The sequence below is a fragment of the Schistocerca piceifrons genome, chromosome 1 (genome assembly GCF_021461385.2).
Source record: "Schistocerca piceifrons isolate TAMUIC-IGC-003096 chromosome 1, iqSchPice1.1, whole genome shotgun sequence".
NCBI lineage: Eukaryota > Metazoa > Arthropoda > Insecta > Orthoptera > Acrididae > Schistocerca > Schistocerca piceifrons.
In genome coordinates this window covers 830,441,615-830,468,272 of record NC_060138.1, presented here as the reverse complement: position 1 = coordinate 830,468,272, position 26,658 = coordinate 830,441,615, and the positions used below count along the sequence as shown (strand labels likewise).

At 37.5% G+C, this 26,658-nt stretch overlaps 1 protein-coding gene across 2 annotated transcripts in view; it reads right to left on the bottom strand.

Moving 5' to 3' along the window:
• Positions 1–922: 922 nt before the first annotated feature.
• LOC124714625 (sin3 histone deacetylase corepressor complex component SDS3-like) overlaps positions 923–26,658 on the bottom strand; it is a 100,802-nt gene continuing 75,066 nt past the window's right edge. Inside the window, exons 6-9 of one of the 2 annotated variants that reach the window (XR_007005640.1) lie at positions 26,376–26,478; positions 25,267–25,345; positions 9,306–9,390; positions 923–1,343 (exon numbers count right to left, since the gene is read on the bottom strand). Coding sequence is in view for 1 of the 2 variants with exons in the window: in XM_047243038.1 (XP_047098994.1) it covers positions 1,248–1,343; positions 9,306–9,390; positions 26,376–26,478 (284 nt within the window). In the remaining variant the exon portion in view is untranslated. The remainder of the gene's footprint in view (positions 1,344–9,305; positions 9,391–25,266; positions 25,346–26,375; positions 26,479–26,658) is intronic. The other variant, XM_047243038.1, reaches the window with a different exon arrangement.

Here is a 26,658-nt window from a genome sequence, read left to right as displayed (position 1 = left end):
TTGGTGTCTTTTATACAAAGTGTAAGTTACAGGGAATATGCTGAGAGTGTTGGACCGCAAGGACAGAAATTTTCTCTCTGTGAGGCACAGAAACCAGCTCCTTAGTAGATGGGTTTACAATCTTTAGGAAGTATGTAGGGAGCAGGACAGCAGTATGACAATCTTCACCCCTCTATCTTTCTTTTTTCTTCCCTTTTCCTTTATTTTTAGTTTGTTCTTTGTTCCAATGACAAAAAATTATTCTTCTTTTAGTTTCTGCCACACTCTCATTCTGGTTGACAGACTTTAACGTCGCCCTGACACGTAGCTCTGTTTGTATCACTGCATACTTACATTTAGTCCACCTCTGCATCTGTGTGGTCAGCATGGCTGATTGCTCCAAGTCAATCTGGGTTCTATTACTGGTGCTGCCAGGGATTTTTCTCAGTGAGAGGACTGGTATGGGATGCACTCGGCCTCATGAGGCCAACTGCAGAGCTATTCCAAGGTCAAGAATCCTTATGATGACTGGGAGAGTGGTGTGCTGACCACATGCCCCTATATACCGAATCCAAAGATGCCACTGGCAGAGGATGACATAGTGGTTGATGGTCCCCGACTGGCCTGTCTAGGGCCAGAAGTCTGAACTACTTTAATTTATACTTACATTATCTTGTCACTGCTATCAGCTCCTACACCTTTCAAATCACTTCCATCTAGGGACATACAGAACACACAAAACATCGAACGTCAATTCAATATTTCATTTCCTTTGTTGAAAAAAATTTCAGCATACAGTACACTTATTTTAATTTTAGTAACTCAACTGGTAGCATGCACAGACAATTTCAGAACAACTGCATGTAGTTTCCCACAAGGCTTTGTCAATAACTTTGAAACACTAGAAGGGTGTATACTTCTAAACAACAAAAGCACTGATAAGTAAAAGAGACAAAATAGCGTTTATTTACAGTATTTGTAATACAAATATTATAAAAATTAGGTGCTGTACACAGACACTTGTAAAACAAGCAAGGTCTATGAAGCACTCTATCACATTTTAAACTGACGTTTCCAATATCTGAGATGATATCACCTCCTGGTTTAGAATAAATGCTACTTACATATTCTGCATAGAATATCATGCAGATTTAATAAAACTGAACGGCCAGAGATATGCAATGAGGGAATGCTATGGTCTGCACATCAAAAGTAATTATTTCAGAGAAATCCAAAGATTTTGATGGATATCGACATGTTTATGACACTTATGATGCTCTTCTTTTTATTGAGATCTTCCCACGTGTCAACTGCGACAGAAAAATGCGAACCTTGTTTCCATCAGAGACTTTTTTCACCCAGACCTGTGAATACAAACATTTCATTTCCATAGAGTATCTGCAGGAAAGTCAATATAAACTACATGTAGAAGACTTATTTACAAGAAATCAACAATAAAACAGAACACAAACAAAATTTTAACTACAGTGGAGTAGAACTGATTGTGCATATTTTTTATTTGGTTAAAAATGTCAAACTATTTATTTGCGTATAATAATTATCACCATCAAGCCGATAGCCTGACAAACAATGTGACGTACAAATTGCCCCCCCGATTCATTTTCCGGTAGATGGTATGAGTCACCAAAACTTAGCTACGAAGTTTCCTTGAAATCCTGATCTCAGAATAAGGTTTCCAGTAAGTGGCAGCATGTGATGGGGTAAGTGTTCCACTATATGTTCAATGCCAGCATGTTAAGAATGTACTACAGATTTTACTATGAACTCTTAATTTTTGACAAAATTCCTACGCCCTTTTGAAGAGGACATGCTGTGGTCTGCTGTGAAACTTCATGAATAGAGAGATGAAAATAGGTTAAGAATGAAGGGAAAGACTCCCTACATAGTGCTGCTCCATCAGCTTTGCCACACAGCTTATCACGCAACACAGTGGAACTTCCACCAGGCACACAGTCGTAGCTTCAATATTCAGCATAAACCCAATCGATATTTATGAACAGTTCCACAGCAAAGTGCAACAATAAATCATCATCATAACACTATTCTCCTCTTTCAAAACCTATCAACTGTTGAGTCATTCTTCATCCCAACAAGCTGTGTGTATTACTGCATGAGACACTTCATAATGCTGTGCCCATCCAAGTTTCTTGTTCACACAGCTTATACCAGATCAGCTTTTCAAAGTCATCATGGGATCTAACTGACTTTCAGCAAGAATATTTTGATCAAAGTATATTAAAGGCATCAAGTGAGGAGACACTGCCATGCCATCTGTTTACTTTATGGATCTCCAGCAGGCCTCTTTTCAATGCCAGCTGTTGTCAGATACATTCATTCTTTATTTTATCTACTTTTGTATTTTGTACATCAGGATAGAGAAAGTTCATGTCTGTTAGTTGGGATGACAAACTGTCCAGTAATTTTTGCTTTTCCCTCCTCCCAATCTGTGTCTCACCCTAGGTACAATGCATTTTGTACAGCCCAATTGTGGAAGCCAGGTGATACGCATCAACACAAAATAACTGACATACTACAAGGCAATACTTGGTCAGCCGGCCAGTCAGACTCACTCTCTCTCTCTCTCTCTCTCTCTCTCTCTCTCTCTCTCTTCCCCCCCCCCCCCCCCAAGTGTCCAATATTTCTGGTTCTTAATGAATTGTTGAAGTTCTGCCCGATTCCAAATCTAATGTGTATTTTGCTGATTCTGAGACCTGGTGTCAAATTCTTTATGTCAGAGATCAAATTTCACTATACAGCAACATGGGGAACAGTTTTCTATCACTGAGCAGTTCTACCATTTTGTGTACTCGCACATCAAAAACCTCGTTTTGATATCTCTACAAGTTTCTAAAATATTTTAGTTTCACATCTTAAGTGACACAATGCTTCTGACTGTTACATATGTTATTACTACAGTTGAAAGCTAACGGAATGTCATCTGTTAACACTTCAACAAATAATCCAATATTAAAATCAATAACAATTTTTCACTTCTTTCTTTTATTTCATTCTATATTTCTCCCACATGGAGGTAGTGGTGTGTAGGCAGGGTCTATGTATGGTTTATAATTTCTGTATCTAGAACATTTAGACTATGTTAAATCATGGCCCAAATAACATACGGAATTTGGGCCTGTAGACATCATCCTCCATTCTTTCTTTTTCACCTTTGCTGATTGAGAATCTGTTCACAGGTCACAGGAAAGAGGCCCTGGCTCCTACAGGATCACACCTAGTAACATGTCTAAAGTGCTTTGTGAGGGTTTTATCTGTCTTTAAGTGTTCTTTCACCTTGTACCAGACAGAACCTCCGCTTCTTCCAACTGTTCTTCCCATAAAGCTGTTTTTACTATGAAGAAGAAAAGGCTATGTACTCTGGACACAATCTTGTTTACTGGCGAGACCATATATCAAACTCAATTTACAACTCAGATTACAATTTAATTGTTTCACAAGAACATCTCGTCAGACAAATTCTGACATCAGATTATTTTCTTTTCTCCATTCTAAATTCTTAGATCAGTGTTGATAAAAACCATGGAATTTCGCCAGGGAGGAGCTTCATAGTGTGCCCACAGTGATGCAGACTCTGAGCAACTACTTGTACTGACAAACTCATCAAAAGGGTGTCTTTTTCCACCTAACAATGCCACAGGAGCACTTCAAGTGTAAAAATCAAACCCCAACAAACCCAGAATCATCTTAATATCTTAACTAACAGTGACAATGCTCTTAATCTTAGCTGAATGCCAACTGTGCTCCTATAGGTACAGGCGTTTCACAAAACCCCTAAAATGTTTGCCAACTTATCTTTACCCTCACAGTTTTGACCAACCTTCAGGCTGATCGGAGTGTAATTCCTGTTACTTCCGCATTCCCCTTCATCTTAATATCCCAATTTTACATGGAAACTGCTTCTACACATTGTAGTATTGGTGTGTATTTCAATTTGTCTGTAACCAGTCTTTCATTTAAGCCATAAATACCATTAAGTACTGAATGGGGAGCAGCAAAAGCGGAAAATCGATGTCTTATTTGAAGTACCCTCTACCACGTACCATTAGATGACTTGTGGAGTATAAATGCAGATATCGGATAGCATTAGTATGTCTTATCTGTTCATGATAAACCTCTCTTTTGTACATGTTCATATTTTCACTGTCATGTGTATTCTGTGTAGTAACTAAAGGAATACTCAGCAACTCAAACTGTTTCATGAAATGTTTCATCTTAAAACTCTTTATGGTACTCCTTTCTTTACTCAACAGTGCGTAATGTACATTACTAAATACACGTGTGACTCCTGCAAAACTTTTAAGATTCTGTGATACATACTGTTTATTATCCTGAAGCAGTAAAGTTGACCGGCTGAAAACTTGTCACAGGGAGAACATGGTCTCAACAAGGTGAGATCTCAAATCTCCAAGACTGATTACTGTTATGGCTTATACAATAGAGGACAAAACATACCTGTCAGTGCATATGCTTAAATTTTTCACTGTCAAGCTGGGCATTAAAGGATTCAGGGGGAGGGATCGATCACACTTAAGGAGATTTGTGGTGGAAGTCTGAGCTTTTAAAGATTAAGATTAGAAATGTCATGGGGCGGGAAACACAGTGAACAGTGAGTAACACTGTTGCTTGCAGTGAACAAGAGAAGTTCCCAGAAATTAAAACATTTTTTATAGAAAAAGCTGCCATTCTTGAACGTTTCAAAGACAGCAGATTATTTCTTGTGTTTCAACACCGCTGTAAAAAAACGTGACAACAGAATTGTTTAACAAATGGCTTTTAAGCCTACACAGATATTACAAAAACAGAAACAAAAACCTGTGCTTCTCAATGATTGTGGAGTTGTTGATAACACATCACTTCTAGATGATATGTAACTTCACATTTTCCCCAGTAACACCATTCCACAATTACATCTGCTTGATAAGAATTTTTTACTGCAAATAAGGAGCAATGACTGTGTCAGAGAGCACTGAGGATGGTCAGAGGTCCATCATAAAAATTTTGACATTGATGACCCTGGCTTATAAAACTTGGAAGAATGTTACTCAGATAATGATTCAGAACTGTTTCAAGAAACGTGGATTCATCAGGGAGCACCAGAATTAACTGGAACAACAGGAGAGCACAGAAATTCCGAAAGACCTAGGACATGCTCCCTGACTTAGGAGAAAATGTGAAATTTCATAATTTCATACATTTTGACAATGACAATAATGTGGGAGAGCGTGGTCATCTGATGTTCAAATTTTGGCTATTCTGAGTGACAAGAACAAAGACAATGACAAACCAGAAAAATGAAAAGGAAAATCTTAACTGATTCTATCTGTGACTCAAAAAGAGGGAAAGTTGTCATAGGAAATGTTGCACATTTACAGCCTTCGAACAAAAACAGACAACTATTTATTTCTGGCTTTGATCACAAATACAAAATTCCCTTCAAAAGCACAGTGGATGTCACTGAAGCTTGAAAAGAGTCATCAATTTCTTTGCAAAATTATGTTTTCTTGCATATTTTCAGAAATCTATGTGCCTTTTGTTTGATAAGTTTAAATAAATTAATTAATAAATAACAGAATTGGTAAAAATATCACCTTCCTTTTAATTGAATCGTAATTCTTACTTTTTACTTCCCTTTGTAAAGAATACAAATGTTTCTGAAGCTAACAGCACTTTTTTAAGGGTAGACTGACAAACTTTTCCTTGATTCTACTTTGATCAGTCAAATTTTGATTAAATCCAAATAGATTGCATCAACATCGAGTCATACCGGTGCTGGGTTTGTGTCGGTTCTGGAGCGCCATGACCGACCTCATTTGAGCTCTTTTGTCAGGAGGGTTAATTTGGAGTTGGAACGGCTACTTGGATCTGGTGCAGAGTCACTCGTTGGTGTGGTTCCTGTTGATTCACTCTGCAGGTGGGACTATACTAGACATGGCCTACACCTCAACAAGAAAGGGAAGGGTAAACTGGCTGGGCTGATAGCAGGAAATTTAAAGGGGGGAGGAACTACACCTCATGGTGGAAACTCTTTTTTAGTGTAACATCAGTGTCCAGTGCGAAACTCAGCCAGGCAAGTACTAAAGATGTTAAAAAAGTTCAAGATACTCACAAAAGTAAAGTGAAAAATAATGTTAGTATATTTCATCAAAATATTGGGGGATTGAAGAATAAAACTGATGAGCTTCTGCTTTGTTTAGAAGACATAGAAACTGAGAACGTAATAGATGTACTATGCCTGTCTGAGCATCACATTGTCACTGATATGCGAAAGGTTAGCATCAATGGGTACAAATTAGCTGGACATGTAAGTAGAGATAATATGATGAGTGGAGGAGTTGCCATATACGTCAAAATCTTCCACAGTGTAAAAAATTTAGAAACTAAAAAATTTTGTGTAGAGCAACATATGGAAGCATGTGCCACTGAACTAACACTAAATGATGGCACTTTCATAATTGTAACAGTGTATAGGTCCCCCTCAGGGAATTTCCAGCTATTTCTAGAAAACTTGGATGCTTTGTTGTGCTATCTGTCAGACAGGGGGAAGAAAATTATCATTTGTGGGGATTTCAATGTTGATTCCCTGAAAGAGTGTAATAGGAAGAATGACTTCGTAGTATTACTCAGTTTGAGCTCCATCATTGATTTTCCTACTCGGATAACAAAGAACAGCAGGACATTGATAGATAACTTTTTTATAGACCAAGATAAGTTTAAGGACATAAATGCTTATCCTGTTGAGAACAGTCTTTCAGATCATGGTGCACAGCTAGTTACAGTACATGACATAGCTCCATGCAGTATATCAAATCAGAATTTCAAAGCAGTGCGTTCAATTAACAATATAAATATTGCAAACTTTAGGGAAAGCCTACAGCAGCTAGACTGGGATGAAGTGTATAAGGAACCCGATGCAAACTTGAAATGTAACTTATTTCACGATACATTTTTAAGGGTATTTGAAAATTGTTTTTCCAAGAAAATAGTTAAACATAATTCCAAGAAAACATATAAAAAAACCTTGGCTAACTAAAGGAATAAGAATATCTTGCAACTGTAAAAGAGAACTGTATCTAACAGCAAGAGGGAGTACTGACCCCGAAATTGTTCAATATTATAAAAACTATTGTGCGGTACTAAGAAAAGTTATTAAAAAGTCCAGAAGCATGTGTATCATGTCCGAGATCAGTAACTCTGATAATAAAATTAAAGCAATTTGGAATACTATTGAAAGGGAAACAGGGCAACCAAGAACACAGGAAGACTTTAGTGTCATAAAACTGTATAACAAGTGTACTAACAAACAATCAGAAATTGAAAATATTTTCAATAATCATTTTTTAAATGTTGTGGAGAAAATAGGATCTAGATCTTCACTAGAAGAGGCAAGGCTACTAATAGAAGAGGCCATACCAGTGCAGTTTGAAACAACCGTATTTCCACCAACCTCTCCCTCTGAAATCAGTAAAATAATAAACTAACTGAAAAGTGAAAGCTCTTACTGAATTGATGGCATTTCCAGAAAGTTACTTAAAGCTTGTTCCCCACGGATAAGTAGGATTCTCAGCCACGTATGTAATAGCTCTTTGGAGCAGGGTGTTTTCCCCGTTAGATTGAAATATGCCATTGTAAAACCATTGCATAAAAAGAGGGATACGTCGGATGTCAACAACTATCGCCCAATCTCTCTTCTGACAGCTCTATCAAAAATTTTTGAGAAAGTAATGTATAAGAGTAGCCTCCCATATTTGTAAAAATAAAGTACTAACAAAATGTCAGTTTGGTTTTCAGAAAGGCTTTTCAACATAAAATGCTATATACGCTTTCACTGATCAAATATTAAATGCTCTGAATAACTGGACATCACCCACTGGTATTTTTTGTGATCTCTCAAAGGCCTTTGATTGTGTAAATCATGGAATTCTTTTAGATAAGCTAAATCATTATGGTTTGAGGGGGGGGGGGGGGGGGGGCAGTGCACAAATGGTTTAATTCATACTTAACTGGAAGAATGCAGAAAGTTGAAATAAGTGGTTCATGTAACGTTAAAGCAACAGCTGATTCCTCAAACTGGGGGGGCTATCAAGTACGGGGTCCCACAGGGTTCGGTCTTAGGTCCTTTACTGTTCTTGATATACATTAATGACTTACCATTCCACATTGATGAAGATGCAGTTAGTTCTTTTTGCTGATGATACAAGTATAGTAATAACATCCAAAAACCAAGAACTAAGTGATGTAATTGTAAATTATGTTTTTCGCAAAATTATTAAGTGGTTCTCAGCAAACGGACTCTCTTTAAATTTTGATAAAACACAGTATATACAGTTCCGTACAGTAAGTGGCACAACTCCAGTAATAAATATAGACTTTGAACAGAAGTCTGTAGCTAAGGTAGAATTTTCAAAATTTTTAGGTGTGTCCACTGATGAGAGGTTAAACTGGAAGCAACACAATGATGGTCTGCTGAAACGTCTGAGTTCAGCTACGTATGCTATTAGGGTTATTGCAAATTTTGGTGATAAGAATCTCAGTAAATTAGCTTACTATGCCTACTTTCATTCACTGCTTTCGTATGGCATCATATTCTGGGGTAATTCATCGTTGAGTAGAAAAGTATTCATTGCTTAAAAACGTGTAATCAGAATAATTGCTGGAGCCCACCCACGGTCGTCCTGCAGACATCTATTTAAGGATCTAGGGATCCTCACAGTATATATATATATATATATTCACTTATGAAATTTGTTGTTAATAATCCAACCCAGTTCAAAAGTAATAGCAGTGCGCATAGCTATAACACCAGGAGAAAGGATGATCTTCACTATGCAGGGTTAAATCTGACTTTGGCACAGAAAGGGGTAAATTATGCAATTATGCTGCCACAAAAGTCTTTGGTCACCTACCAAACAGCATCAGCATCAAAAGCCTGACAGATAGCCAACCAACATTTAAAAATAAATTTAAAAAAATTTCTAGATGACAACTCCTTCTACTCATTGGCTGAATTTTTAGATATAAATTAAGGGGGGGGGACACAACAACTTAAACATTAGTGTCATGCAATATTTTGTGTAATGTAATATCTTGTACAGACATCTTTTACTAACCTGACACGTTCCACGAAGTGCGGTATTCATGATCTATGGAACAAGTATTAATCTAATCTAATCTAATCTCAATTACTCATCCTTGCACTTCAATTTATCAAGAGTTGTCTGTACCACTAATATAATATATTACACATCAAAGTACATGAAAAGAAGAGTCAAATTAAGGAGACAAATTACCACATCCAATCCAATGGCAGAAATTACTGCTGAAAAGCGAGAGATGTCCTTTCCCTCAACGTAAACAGGCTGTCCTCGATGATACCTGGAAGAAATAAAACAGCTTCTTGAAAAACATCAACTTAAAGTAAACTTCACTGAAGTTCCTACCGTACACAATATATTTCATTAACTCCGCTGCTGTTGCCATTTGAAAAACCCTAGTCTGTAGCCCTCCAAGTAGGAGCAGTGTTATCAATTAGATAAATGGGATGGATGACTACCCTCTTGAACTGAACATGGACGCTGCTAACGAGATCATCATTATGGCAGAACAATTTTAGTTCATCCATTCTGCTAAAATATACAGGATGAACATTGATAAAACCAACAAACTGCAGGAACTGATTCCTAACTGGAAATTGAGGAAAAAGGGTTCTATGAACATGTCCAGAAACGCGTCATTGCCACGATAAGTGGTGCTGACAAATGACAGTTGCTCTGACCATCTAACGTGTGTTTTTTGTGTGTTGCAGATGATGAGGATAGTAATAGTTGTCATGGAGGATACACATAATCATACTTTGGTTTACATCATGTTAACAGGTCACTTATCTGTAGATTGTCCTAGGGTTCCTATCAATACCCTGACAGAGCCTGGTCCTCCAAATCTGGTAAACGCACAGTCTGTCGCCTCCCTGCACGTTTGTCTCAAAGCATCCATGATCACATGAAACACCCAAAAAGGACTTGAAATGTTGTGTGACACATTTGGTGTCTGCGTGGGTACTTGTTTTGATATAGTCGTGCTGCCCCTCTACCATTTCTATCTGCTTGGCCATACACAAACACCTTTTCGGCTTGTTCCCAACAGGAATACTGGACCATTCTGCTGCTTACAGTATGCTGGATCAAACACACAGCCTGCAACACAAAAGGAACACACGACACATGGACAGAGAAACTGTCATTCATCAGTGCGATCTACTGTGGCAACAATGCATTTCCGGACACATGTTCATATGACCTTTTTTCTCCATTTTTGGTCAGCAATCTGACTCTGCAGTTTGTTGGTTTTATTAATGTTCACCCTGTCGATCCAGTAAAACCATATGAGCTTAGAAAAGTTAGAGGCATAACTGTCAAGCACTCCAACTTAAGTGTGACAGTTACAATTGAGTATGTTCATGTAGTTCGGAAACCACCAATTTTGGATCCAGCAGATATAGGCTTCAGGAATTGGTTGCCTCAACAATTACATATTATCTTACATAACAGGCAGAAACAAGGTATCTAATTATATAAATGTAGACTTTCACGGCCACTGTCACAGTCAATAACACACCCTGAAGGAGGTCACTTGCAACAGTGACCCAAATGTCATTAGTTTTACATACTGACAATGCAGTCACAAACGCAGAAAAACTTTATTAACTAAGATTTCTAATGTGTGTACCTGATTAGGTCTCCAACTCTAAACACAACAGAAATGGCACGTAACATGTTTCATGTAGATGAAGCTTGTCTGCTGGGCCATTTACAGATATGTTACTGTTTCTTACAGTCATTGCTATTTCCTTAATGGTAAATTCTTAAGGGTAATGAACAAGCACATATGAATAAACTTTATGTTTGTGCTATGTGTGATGCAATATAACTGTAAATGTAAAAGAAGAAGTTTCATTGTTGATAATAAGACTTATTTTGAAGTCAACTAAAAAGTTCACTAATATTACACACAGGACAGTACAAAACAAATAGAGAAAAAAATTATTTCACATTTAGTGGTTCTGTTTTGATCTTTCCAAATAACACATAATGTTCTACGAGTTCACATTTAATGGTGGCATACAGTTTAACTAGCTTCAAATGAAAACGCAAAAGGAATTCTGCAACTGTCTTCACTATCCAGTCTTATTTGTATGACATCAGCATCAAGAAAAATATGTCAACTGCCTGAATGCAATTGCCACCTACCATGAATACTTCAGTGCATTACAGACAAGAAACAAAGATGGATGACTCACTTAACTTTAGATTATGGCTCTATTGTTCATGTTTAATTTATGAACTCCGTTATTGTTTACTGCACAGAACTGTTTACTTAATGTAATAAAATTGAAAAATTTAACAGCACTGATAACAAAAGCTATCACTGCCCTACATGGAAGTTCTTTCTTGGCAAGTTTACATGAAGAATTCTCCCTTATTAAGTAAAGTTTTTAGTATTTCAACTCAGAAATCTTTCAATCCCAGTTGTTAAATTGAGTTAACCATTTCATGGGCAATGGGAAAATACCTTCCCACACACTCTATTGTCTTCCATGGTCCAAGGGACTAAAGATTCCACATCTTGCTGGTGCCACCATCTGTAGATTAGAATGAAAAACGCATGAAAATTCCTGCCACTGCCAGCATTCGCACTGTCAGCAACTGACAGAGTATTATTTGTCTCTTGTTCTCAGTTTGGTGGCAGAAAGACGTTTTGCTGTTATTTTGTGGTTTTGTTTATGTGCAAACAGTGGCATTTGGAAGTAACCATATGGTACTTATTTGATATTTTATGTAGTTTTCCTTATGTCAACACGTCAAAAATATCTCTTAAACATGTGGGAATTTTTGCCCCCACAGTCCAAGTTGGACACACATCTAGCACTGTTTCACACTTTTAGTGTAGACAATAAGCCCGTTTATTGAGGTGTTATTAGGCACATTTACTTATACGAGGTATTTCACCACAGAATTACTTCACCAGACAGGAAATGGGTGGAGTATATCTTCTCACTTCCTCAGGACGAGTCAGTTTCCAAGATTGAATCAGATGATGTTTCAACAGATGAGGAAAATGATATACTAAACATCCAACCAGTGTTTCCCATTACTTTTCAACAATGGGTCCCCTCAGTAGTAGACAATGTTTCAGTACATGAAGTGTGTTCGGTAGATGCAGGTTCTTCCACAGAGTTGACAAAAGTTCCACTCTGAGTGATAGTGGTCACAGTCCTGAAATGACTGGGATGAAACACTGCCAAATAATGCATGATCTAAAATGAATAGTCCATATGAGTATTTTCTTGATATCTCCAGTGAAAGTATCATTCAGAATATTGTTGAAAAAAAAAAAACTTATATGCATCCCCAGAGCAACAAAATCTTCAAATGAACTCAAACACCTGTAACAACAAAGAACTGGGTGGACACAGCAAAATCTGAAATAAAAGCATTTATTGGGTTGCTCATCATTATGGGCAGCTACAAACAGATAAACTTATCAAATTACTGGAGTCCAGATCCTCTTTTGCATGTTGAATCAGTACCAAAAGTGATCGCTCTACAAAGGTTCAAAACAGTTTTACAAAATCTTCATCTCAACAATAATTCAAAGGCTGTGGGGAAGGGTACTCCTGGATACGATAAATTATAAAGTGAGGCCACAAACTGATGTCCTAAATAGTAATTTCTTAGAAGCATATACTCATTCTGGCAGATTATCCATTGATGACGCTATGATACCTACCAAAGGAAGACTGAGCATAAAACAATATATGCCCATGAAGACTATAAAAAGAGGGTACAAGGTCTGATGCCTGACTGATGCTAAGAAGTTGCATATCTATTGTGAAACAGGGGAAGATAATAATGCCAAAGGTCCTCTTGGTGAAATGGTTATACTTGCATTGTGTCCAACTTTGAAAAATAGTAAATGTGTTGTTGCATTTGACAATTATTTCATTGCGTGCAACCTAATGAAAACACTTTTGCATAATTGCGTATATTCTGCAGGTAGTGTCTACGTCAACAGCAAAGTTCTTCCGGAAACGATGAAAAAACGACAAACGTTCACGAGGTGAGTTCAAGGCACAGATCAAAGATTCAGTCGTTGCAATAAAGTGGCAAGACAAAAAAAACAAACAGCTCTGTCTACATGAACATCTCCCAAGGATGGAACATTTGTTTCCAGAAAAGAAAGAGATGGTTCCATGTGTAACATAGCTCATCCAAGTGCTGCGAGTCTGTACAACGGTGTAAAGGGCAGTGTGAATCTCTTCTATCAGAAGTGAGAACCGTGTGAGGTTGAGACAGGGATCTCTAAAATGGTGGTGCACAATTTTTTGTTTTCTAGTTGATTCTGCTGTTGTAAATGCATTTATACTGTACACAGCAGTCACAAGAAATGGAGAGCAGCTAACACACTGTTTACAGTTAGCAAAGAGAATTACCGTCAGGGTTCTCACCATGGAAACAACGTGGGTGTCCTCCTGTATTCATTTCAAAAAAAGCAGACAGCATTGGTGTTTCTGATGAACTCATACTTTCAAATGTGGGTGAAAATCAGCCGAAGAAAACTGAAGTATAGGCATTGTTGTATGGGCAGTACAAGAAAATAAGAAGAAAGGACAAAATAATATGCTCCAATTCCAATGTTGCATTGTGTGTATATCCGTGTTTCACACTGTTCCATAACATCTGGGAATTAAATTTTCATTAATATTTTGTAAATAAAAGGTAATCTAGCAATCTTGTATTTTATTTTGTTTTGCAGTGTCCATTTTTATAAAAAAAATCCTAAAAAATTTTATACTATCATCTCAGGGTCCATGGAAAGCAATCTTCTTACACAAATTTTCAAAAAATTGTTGCCTTAACATTTTTGTTTTGCCATGGTGTGACAAGTGATTCATAGCAAGTCATTGAACCACCAACTGACACCTGTAACCAGCTTAGAAAAAAGTGCCCATGAAAAGGTTAGGTCGATGTTGCTTTTAACTTCTGTATATATATAAAAAAAAAGAAAAAGAAAAAAACAATTGGAAGACAGAAAAAAAAAAAACAGTTTTCTGATAAATAAAAATGAAATTGATAAATACAAATGAAAACTGTAGAAAAAGTAATTTTTAAACCAGTCTCTGGACTGAAGACATTAACCGCACTATAGCTGATCATTTATTTGAACCACAGTTGTGATTTAATACAGATTACTGGTTTTGGGTGTTATCAGCTGTTTTCAAACCTTCTCACTTAGTTACAAAGTAACTTGTCCACTTCTGTCACTGGGAATGACTGCCTCATCATTCAAAGACACGCTGGGGAGAAAGGGGGGGGATCTAGGACGCATAGAAACCTTTCTGGATGTCTATCCACATCATTTAAATGATGGGACAGCATTTTGACCATTTATGCCACAGCGACAAAATTGCAGGATGAGATATTCACGCAGTATGGTCAGATAATACCCAATGTTCATGGTGACAGTTACCTCATTTTCTTCAATGAAATAATGCCCTGTGACACCAAAGTTACTGTCGCATTGTAACTAAGCAAACGTACTGGTTGCCAGTAACAGCCAAAGCCTGTAACTGTATATGTTAAATCACAACTGTGACTCGAATAATCAGCTCTAACTTACGAACAGTTTCTGCAACTCTCCACAAGCATTATGTCTGCCCTTGCATAACAAATCACACTGAAAAAATAGAGAATGTATTATGAGATAAATGATAATTTCAGGAACTGTGACTGCACAGTGTACTGTACATTACAAAGGTACGTGACATAGTAAGTAGTTGCAAGTTTTTGAAGGGAGTTGCATTTTAGATTTCAGACTCAATTAAAAAGAAGTTAAACCAATATACAAGGTGAGTCCATGTTAACTGATGCTGTTGGCTCAAGTAGTATCGGGTGAGTCAACGTACTGGAGGGGTGTGCTTGGGTTCGTTGTTTTCCCCTACAGCACCAGTTTAGTTACAATGGAGAGATGTTCTTTATAAGTGCGGAATCTGTGACACCACTCAGAGGAAGTTCCATCTCCAATTCAATGTCCCACGTAATGGTGCAATTCCAATCCATAATACCATGTTGCTATGGGTCAGGAACTTCCATAAGACAGGTTGTGCACTGAAGAAAAAACTGGGAGGCAGTGTGAATATGGGCACATCACGTGACAACAGTGAAGTTGTGCATCCTGCAATTCAACAGCATCCAAAACGATCTGCAGTATCACACACACAGTCTTTTGGATTATCAAATACATGTGTTCAACACAATTTACACCATCTAAATTTTAGCCGCTACAGAAACTGTGATTGTTTAGGTGTTGATGCCTCAAGATTTCATGACATTGAGGTGTATTGCTGAAGCAATGGAGGAGATGTTGGAGAAAGAACCCAAAATTGTAGGTTTTAAGTCAAATGAGGCTCATGTTTACCTAAATGGCAATGATAATAAACAGAGCTGTCATTACTTGTCTCCAAACAAACCTCAGCAACTGCTCCAGCACCTACTGCATTGTGACTGCGTTATAGGATAGGCTGGTTTAGGGAAATTTGGTGTCGCAGGGCCTTATTTCTTTGAAGAAAATGAGAGAGCTGTCACCATGAACTCAGAGTGTTATCTGACCAAATTGTGTGAATTTCTCATCTCGGAACTTCGCCACTGTGGCATAAATGATCAAAATGCTTCGTTTCAGCAAGATGGCACAACAGCTCACACTTCCAGTGCTTGTATATCTGAGGTACGGAAGTTGTTTCTAGAGAAAATGATACCCAACAGAGGAGATGTTGACTGGCCAGCCATATCTTCAGACCTTACTCCATGTGACTTTCGTCTGGGGCTCCCTCAAGAAAAAAGTGTACATCTGTAAGCAACATACAGCGCTTCAATTAAAGTATACCTCTGAGCGAGAAATTTGTGCTATACCCTTTAATATGTTGGAGAGAGTGATGACAAACTTCACACAGAGGGTTGATGGGTGTGCCAGAAAAAGTGGCCAGTACTTAAGGAACATTATCTTTCACAAATAATTAATTTGTCAAAATTAACATATACGATGTAAACTGTTATTCGCTGTGTATCTTTTGAAATAAAATAAGCTGCTATATCTCTAAATGTGTCTGTATACTATAAATTCAAATCACTGAAGACCCCAATAAATTTAATTAATCAAATTTTTGTCAGTCCCCTAGGTGCAAGATCTCTGAATACTACCTTTAGCCTACACAAAACAGAACATCTGTGGTTAAAGCTAAACTGCACTGTCATCTGTCTTAGCCCCCTTCCTTTTGAGAGAAAAAAGGAAACATATAATTGTTGTGATGGTAATCATTACATGATGTGAGATATTAAAAAATACCAAAGTTGGTGTTTCACTGAAAGCAAGGCACAAAATTGCAATTACATGGGAACTGCAGCAGCGGCAGATGAAAGTAATACAATGGAAGATCCTAAAATATAAGTGAAAGCATTAGTGAGTCGAAAACACAAGAATCACACCAAGATACTTTGAATGTTGCTGTAGTTGAGTTACATGGTAAATTCCATGATGTGTGCATAGAAATTAAACAGTTGCACTTCATGAAAATAATTTAAGTGTCAATGCTCTTATCTCTCAAGAAAAATGACTGACTGATATGTACACGGCTTAGAAAATCTAAAATACTAAGCCACTCATACATAAATAAAAATAATTTATGTTCAGAGAAATAGTTCTACATATTTTTAAAATTTTCTGTTTGGAATTAACTAATTATATTGCATAAAAGTGCAGCACACATCATCACTAATAAGCATTGTAATTGAATCATTATGAAGCACAATAAATATGATAGTTTGGAGTACGATTTTCAACCACATAGTAGATGTAGATGATTTAATATCTCCTGCTGCTTACGCCTGAAACGTGAGATGGTCGGTACAGCAGTTCAATTGTCTCAATTTTTACTGTTATGTGTGATCATCAATCAAATAACTTGCGGTGTGTGTGTGTGTGTGTGTGTGTGAGAGAGAGAGAGAGAGAGAGAGAGAGAGAGAGAGAGAGAGAGAGAGAGAGAGAGAGAGAGAGAGAGAGAGAGAGAAGAACTGAAAGGGGGATAAAACTATTTGACTGTGCACTACACACACCTACCTGGTACTAAATTAGCTGAGGTATTATGTATTTGTTACATAGATCTCTCCATGGTTTGTCAACAAGCTCAAGTGTCACAGTGACAGAAATTAAATTCCCTCAAGGCACTAAATAAACAATTACAAAAATTGTTTTTAAAAAATGCAGTGTCATATAATCACGTATGGAATATGCTTGAATATTCAAAATGAAAAATAAGAAAGTGATATGGTCCAACTACAATGTTTTTACAAATGTATTTCACTACATAGTGTAAATCTAAATATAGCCATATTTCAAATTAGCTGGTGCCATTAAAGTTGGGCTCCATCTACCAACTGATTTCTAGTGATCAATGATTTTTTGTATTAATAAACAATATCATCATCCCTGTAAATGACAACCTGTGACAATTCTCACTCATTAACAACCCCATTAAAAACTTTTTTTTTCTTCATTATACATTCTCTTCTGATAAGCATGGCAACATAATTTGTTGTTCACTTTTCTGCTTCTGCAACAGGAGCCTCAATATATGCTGGTTACAGGTCACTCAAATCCCCCCGATCAGATGCCTGGCCTTAGCAAAGGGAGAACTGAACAAAATCAGCATGAAAGAAATTGCTAAGCGACTTTGTATTACATACAAACTAATTTTTAGTTTCACATTTTGTGCAAGAAAGAAGGGGCACACAAATCACTCTGAACCTAACAACTCTCACAATGATTGTCACCCCATGTTGAGCAAATGGTTGACTCATACTAATGATAAGCCAGAGTTTCTCAAAAATGTGCAAGTAATTTCAATTATTTTCACATTATTCTTTAACAAATTAAAATTATATTGTGCAGGGACAAAATAACTGTCCATACTTACCTTCAGGAGATGCTACTCCTAATGCCGCTGCTACTAAAAGCACAAAAGAAAATACTGCTCCTATCTTTCAGAACACTGTGTTCCATCTAGTGGGAGGAAAGGGATTGATTGGGGAAGATCGGGGGAGGAAGAAGGAAAAAAAGGAGAAAGTGGTGAGAAATCACTCTAAGCCTAGGCTGAGTGGGACCAACAAGATGTGAGAATGATGGCAATGATGAAGGGTAAGACATTGGAGAAAAGAGGTCAATGATAGTAAATTGGTAAAGCATTTCGACAATTTCAATTTAGAGCAGGCAAAGTGCAATGAATAATGTAGTTTGAGAATAGGAAGATTTATTAGTAAATGATGAAATTCCACAACCTGAAAGTCTCCCAAATACCAGAGTCACACTAGCCCACATAACCCTTACCCACAACTACTTTATACCTTCAAGGCATAGACCTACAAACAGAGGAGGATGGCAATCAGAACCAGTTGACACCACCCTGTGTCACCTCTCAAACAGCCACATGAAAGAGGTGTGTCTCAATTTCCACAAGATATGCCCTAGGCTTTAATCTCTGTGATCTGGACTCATGACATACGTACATCATCTTTTACGAACTCAATCTAACTTCATCATTCTCCAAATCCACAATCACCTTGCTGAATGTTTATCTTCCAATTGAGGATTACTTGCAACTCTCAGACCAAATCAGTGCAATCAATAAGTGACAACATTTTCACTTTGAGCCACCTCTTCAACATGTATGAATCCCTTCAATGCAGCCCATGAGTCCATTCTGAAGTTCCTGCCCCAACACCAAATCCCTCAAAATCTAAACCCATCACCTCTCCCAGCATTTCTTCTCCAGCAAAAAAAATCTTCCAGGCAGTTTTCTTTGATCCTCCAACAAGCAGCTGCTACCCACAAAAAAGTCTAGGCACATCTATTGCCACCAAGCAGCACAAATGCCTGAACACATTACTCCACAAGGGCTATGCCTTACTAAGTGAAGCCCTGAAACAGACTACGACTCCCTTATACCCTTCCAACATAACCTACCATTGCCTACCAACACCCTCCTACCCTCCACCTCATCACAGACAATTATCCCTACTGTCCAGTTCCTACCCCCTGAAATTATTCCCGTCATAATACATATCCATTGTACCCAACTACTGTCACTTACTCCAGCCCAATCCAAGAATAAATCCTATGACACTAGAGACAGAGCTACATGTGAAACCACTCACGGTGTTTACCAAACAGTACGTTTTCACTGTATAGTTTTTTCTATAGAGTAATACTATCATTAAACTGAACACGTACCCAAATTAACACAAACAATTGTACTTAAGGACATCCAGTGCCTAGTTGCTCAGCATGATATGTAGCATAACTCTACATACTTGAGTTCCTACTTCACCACATGGGCCAATAGGAGCTTCCCACCCAGTATTAGTTCCGCTGAACTGCAGATATGAGAAGTTTCTTGCCAACTCATCAATTCATCCCATCACTTTCCTAAATGAAAGTTCTGTTAATATTCCCTGTTTTTCAATAAGGTAGAATATCATTGTTGACTCACACATATATTTACTTATCAATCTATTTTGAACTGCCTTTCAATTTAGGCTGTGGGTGAGCTGCCTCTCATGCCCCACATTTTACAACCTTTCTCAAACAAAGTATTTAGGGGTGAACAGTAGCACCAACTTGGTTATTTGTCTTTGATGGGTAATCTTTCATCGTGAAAGCTGTATTGGCCACAGTATGTGACAGTCTGGATATCGAAGCAGCCACACTAGCTAAAGTGATTATCTTAGTTCGAGTGCAGATCTTTGGACTTTTAATGATTTTGGTGAGTGCAGGTTAGTACTTAAACTTCTTGGACTTGAATATGAGTGGCCATGCAAACTTTACTTTGTGGCATCTGAGGCAGCTGAAAACATTTACTACTTCGTATAATTAACACTATGCCATCCGGTGACACCACAGTGGTGTAGTGCACGAAATAGCGGTCAACGGCCGGTAACACCACAGTGGTGTCTTATGCATAGTATCAATCACTGGCCAGCAACACCACAGTGGTGTCATGAGCATAGTGTCATGCAGTGACCGGTGACAGCACTTTAGTATCTTTTGCATTCTGTTGGTGTTTTGTTTTTATAAGCACTTGTGCCCTTTCATCAAGGCAGACAAAAGAGGTGATACAGTTATTTACGATGAATGCGTGGACATTTCGTCTGGTGTTCCAGACAATTTGGCCAATTGGAAAGAAGACATTGGATCTCTAAAAAATGAAAGTGAAGCAGAATCATCGGAAGATAGTGAAATATGCCCAAGAAGAATTCGGCGAACACTATGGTTGCCAACTGATTTGGATGAATCAGGCGAAGAAGATGACGCACAGAGGTCAGACTGATTTACCGAGGATCAATAATAAATTTGAAGGATCTCCGGATCCAAACATAAGTCCCAAAAATAAACAGAGTGTCAAGGGTATTGTATAATTATGTATTGGGAATGATCTATTTGAATACATTATTAATGAAACCAACAAGTACTACAGTCAAAATTGCAATAGAAGGAAACTGTATTTTAAAAAAAAGCCAAATTTTTTAATGATACAGGACCAAAACTTAGAAAATGGTTGGGGGCTTGCTATCCTTATGGGAATTGTAAAAAAAGCAAGTATCAATGATTATTGGTCAACGAATCCATTGATAGACACACTGATATTTCGCAAAACAATGTCCCGCAACTGATTCAGACAAATATCATAATTTGTACATTTTTCTGGAAACAACAATAAATCAGATAATGCTGACCGGCTTTTCAAAGTGCAATTCGTAAATTGATTATTTTTCCAAAATGTTTGAAGAAACTTTTAATCTAAGCAAAACATCTCAACTGATGAAGGAATAATACCATGGCGTGGATGGTTAAAATTTAAAGTTTACAATCCGTCGAAAATTATGAAATATGGCACACTCATTCGGATGCTGTGTGATTCGAGTATGGGATACATTTCCTCATTCAAGATATATTCCAGTGCTGCACAGTCTTTAGGAAAAACAGTGATGGAACTAATGACGCCTTATGGAAAGTGGCATCACTTCTACAAGGATAATTATTTTAACAAAAAATGAAAGCGCGCAAAAGCCAATGGGTTTGAAGCTTGTTATCAAAGGAAAGGTGAAGTACTCACACAGGTATGAAGAGCTTCGAAAACCGAAACGATACGAATGACCTCTACAATACATAATGCCACTTTGACTGACACTCAAAGGAAAGTGTGTTAGACTACTACAAATACATGAAAGGAGTGGATTGGGTAGACAAATATTTGAGTTATTACCCTATATACAGAGAAATCATAAAATGGTCAAAATAGGTTTGCATGTACCTTTTTAACTGCGCATTATTTAATGCATTCCATACAAGTCAATATTTCAATACAGAACACAGGAGTCTCAAATTTCATGATTTTTTATTGGAAGTGTCCGATTCATGAGCAGAAGATCATTTATCCGCTTCTGAGCAAAACTTGGAGGTTGCCACTGCATCGTGTACATCTCATCATGATCCAGTTGACATGCTTTCTGGTCACATTAAGCAACACCAACTAATACGTATTACCGAAATGAATAAACAAAAATGGAGAAACTGCCATGTATGTTCCAAACTAAGTATCGAAGACAATGCAAATAAAGAACTATATGAAACACACAAACTCTGTATTTATTTACGTACGTTTATTTTCAATATTTCATGAAAGTAGGGGGACAGGCTTGAGAACTTATAAGAACTGACGATGAGATTAGTAAAACTTCACAATTTATAATTGCTCGATAATGTCAAGAATGGCCAGCGACAAGCGAAGTAACCGAATTAGTGCCACTGGTGCCAAATGAATAAATCTGCACTAGACGTGCAGACAACAAAGTGTTAATATATTGAGACACACACATGATGGGTTGGCGACAGGCTACCAACCTGCCTCAAAAAATAATTATCCGTATAAATGACACACTAGGACCTTGGATAGGGCTGATCTCTGCAAAATGACCAAGTGAGAACATGGAGTACGAAATGAAGTACACTTAGCTATACTAGCCTGGAGCAGCAAAACCAGCCTGGAGATGCAAATTGCATTGTAAAGGAAGCTGATAAATATGAAATACACTTGCTGGCTCTGCAAGAGCCAAGGTGGACAGGAACTGTGTCTGTAGAAATGGAGAACTATATCATGTTCTATTGAACCTTGGAAGCAAATCCCTTACTAGATACTGGTTTTGTGGCGAATCCTAGTGCACCAGTCCTTTAGATTTTAAAATCAATCAATCCCAGAGTCTCACATGTAGCAGTAATTTCCAGGAAACAGTTCGCCACATATATATATTGTTATGCCCCAATTGAAGACAGTGATGGTATCAAAAATGATTTATTCTACAAGAAGATAGGGACAGTCTAACAATTTGCCAAGCGAGAACAACAAAACCACCTTGGGAGATCTTAATGTGAAAGCAGGGAAAGAAGAATCCTTCAACGAACCCACTGGAAAGCACAATGTACACGATGTAATTGTTCCTAAGCAGTACTGACTTCATCAGGAAGAAAATATATTGTGGGAACTTGGTTCTCTCTGGTCGGATGTCAGTGAACTAAATTCATAGTGATATAGACAGGAATAAGTAAGTGGATGCCGATCCGACTTCCCAGCCAGGGTAGTGATCAACAGAATTTTTGGACCCAGGAAGTGAGGAGGGAGGGAGGTGGGGGGCGACACACACACACACACACACACACACACACACACACACACACACACACACACACACACACACACACAGAGAGAGAGAGAGAGAGAGAGAGAGAGAGAGAGAGAGAGAGAGAGAGAGAGATTACTGAATGTGATCAGGAACGTTTAAGCAATGGTAATATAAGGCACTTTCAAGATCAAATTGACCAACCATTTTGAAGTACCGGAGAATGAAGAGGATGGAAATATTCTGCTATACCAAAACTTGAAGGTAACTGCAGGTGCAATTAAAGAAGCAGTGAAAGAAGTAACTTCAAAGCAAAATTTGATGAGAAAAGTGAGAATGCTATCCAGTCAGCAAGCCGAACTGTACGGGTAATTGGACATCACGAGGTCCTATGGACCTTATCTCACAAAGTAAGCAAAGTACTTTGTTTTCACTTGAATTCACAATTGTGTAAGGCCACCATTTGCATATGGCAAAGATACATTTATTGAGTTTAAGTGATAATTATTTTGTTTTGACAGCACTATTAATCCCAAGATGTTTAACAGTGTAGTTTATTTGTGTATTACTTCACTAACCTGTCTACCATTATTACAATCATCTAAGGGTCAGTTCTTTAATAAGTGCTCTGGTGTAAAATCAACCCTGAAGCAAGTGAAGCTAATAGTCTAGGTAACATCCACATCACAGGTTTGATCTTAAAAACCAGTGGCGCAATCTTAACTTGTGTATACTATGTCAATTTCAGTCAGTCACATCTGAAATAGGAGACTGAACCTAAGACATGTTACTTTGGCAATTGACCTAAACTTTTTCTCCTAATTTTAAAAAAAAATTTATACTGTGTGTAAAAAATTTTTGTACCATGTATAAAAATTTCTTCAGAAATTTGAGGAAGTATTAGCAACTGTAAAGAATTACTTTCAAAACACACAGGTAAGATGAATGTATTTAAAGAGTTGTCATCTGGTAACCTACAGTAACATATTGCCTGTCAACTTCTGTCTCTCATACTTAAGTTGAAGTTAGTTTAACGCTTTTCCTGACATTTCACCAGCACATGTTGCCAGCATTGTCAGACGTTCACCCTCCATTGCTGGTGGCTGACTGGAGTCTAGATCGCAGTCAGAAATTAATGTCCCTGTCATGTAAACATCTCAGGGCTTTTCTAGGTCATTACTTCTGTGGTACACCCCTGTGGGGAAGAGCTACCAGGCCAGTTCATCAACGCAAGCCTTACAAATTCGCAAACATGACAACAGCTTCAACAAGAAAAAAAAGCCTCAAGGTTACTGGATTTCCGTGCTGCAACAAACTGCAGTTACATATATTAAGGGGATAATCACAGCAGTAATGACCTTGAAAAATCCCTCTGATGTTTGCACAATAGGTACACATCTGCCCACGAGCTCTACTTTAATCGGCCACCAGCAATGCAGGATGAACCTTTGATAATGCCAGCCATTTATTGAATGTCAGCTGAAGAAACAAACAGAAGCTAACAGGCAAAATGACAAGAAGTGACCATGAAGGCCTAAACAATACTAAATCTACCCTACAGTTATGTTGGTAATTCACCCTAAATTTGCATAGTGAGTGGGGTATGTGTGTTTGAATACGAAAACAGTCGACACAGATGCAGCACGAACTTTGTATGATGAAAAGGAATTGCAGAAACCTAACTGGTAGACTGATGCTCTTGGCTTGGAAGCAAATTACTGTTACCACTGACTCCTGACAGCTTTTTATAATATAAAAAGTATTCCTTGCTTGACATTTGTTCTCAAGTAGACTTTGATGGTGTATCTTCTATTCACTACAGGGCTAGTGTCATTATGTATTTCATTTACCCTTATATGTATAAATAGGTGACTTCTTTGAACTTAGTGTTTCGAAGACAATCACATTACACTCCATATTAAGTAACACTAACAAAAATGTAAGAATAAGAAGTTTTTTTAAAAAGTGAAAGACTGTCAACTATGTTACATAACATTATGTGATGTCCGCATTATTTCACTCCCTTGAAAGGAAAGGTACAAAAATGCAGAGCTTCTCTTTGGCATCACCTGAATCTAAACAACAAATCTTATTTCTTTTGAGCACAGTGAACACCCGAAATTCTGGAAATCAAAAAGATATTGGCACACAGTGGAACTAATATACTAACTGCCAATATGGTTTGTTTATTTTGGACCAAATGAGATCTCTACAGTCAAGCATGAAACTGTTTTTCCTACAGGTTCTCCATTCCCCAAAATTATGTCATGGATGCTGTGATGGTTACAATAAGAAAATACACAAAAACTTTCACCATGACTCTTGTCAAGAAGCCAGCAAGGTGCTAAAACGAATTGTTTATATTAACTGGTCTCTCAAATTCTAAAGGCTCAGTTGCTTATTTCTTGTACCATCATGACTGTGCAGTATTATAATTCACTTAAGCAGTGTTCTGCCCCTGGGATCTTACCTGTACAGCCGTTCCAGATGCATATCTTGTCCAATGCATCCATCTATCACTAGTAACTCCAGCCCAGCCACTGGGACCACTGAAATCACCAGAGGCAGAGCTACCTGTGATCACTAACTTCATACAAAATGGAATGTAAACACAAAGAAGTTCCATTGCTAATAATGAGTTAACAGTAGCAAGGGTTGGCTGTAAGCAGATGTTTGTAATGTGGAGGTGAAATACTTAGATACAGGTAACTGTCTGAAAATCTCTAAAATTACTAGCCTGCTCTTTTGAATTCCAGTTCCTAATCTTGCCTGTATCATCTACCTTTCATACTCCCACTCATTTTTTTAAAGCTGGACCATATTCCACAAATATACAGTTCCCTACTTCCAAATTTGAAATGACGTCCACTTTTGTTAAGTTTCATAGTGTATAATAGTTTAAAATGAGGGATTTAGTATGTTCTGGACATTTGTGTCACAATGAAGTAAAAGTCACTTTAATGTAACACTAGATTAACGTTTGGCCATTCCATTCTCTGTGGTATTACCCATTAACTTCACATCAAAAGGAATAAAGTTGAAAGAAGGTTAGAATTTTTGGTCTAGAAATGTACTGCCATAAATTTCACAATAAATCCTAAAGAAGTGTTGATCTATAATGACAGCAAATAGTGTACTAAGATACTGCAGCAAATCATACCACCAATTAATGTTAGTATACATGAACACACAAAAAAATTAATACTGACCACTAAACCTCTTAATACACTACAAATACTGCACAGATACATACATTTACTATTTTCTGTTTGTATCTCCAATTCAATTTAATTGCAATGTGTATTTGAGAAATTCCTTCCATATTTCTGAAGATAACACATTTAAGCCATATTTCAACTGAGACTCCACTGCTGCTTCACAAGTAGTCTCGAAGATCTACACATAAGAACTGCTGCTTTTGGTCATACCTCAAAACAGATACCTACACAAGTAACTAATGGGGTGGTCTTAGTCCACTCTTTACGTAATACTATAAACAAATAACTTTTTAAATTTCAACCAATGCTTTAAACATTTTTGCTAATTTCAAAACAAGAATACTGACAAAAGATCTCTTACCATCTCCTCTCATAGAGCAATTTACCATCTTCAATTCTTGTCTCTGGTAGTGAATTTTCTGGGACAGCTGGGGTAACAGGCAAACCAGTGTTGGATACAAGAGCTGGAAACAAATACCATCCATGAATATGCATTAATAGTTATGTCAAAAAACACAATCTCCCTATTTGCAATTCCAAGCACTAACATATGGAATAAACGGAATGGTCAACCTTGTGGAATGTAACAAGAAGTACACAACATTATTTAACAGAACAGTCAAATATATATGGACAAAATAAAT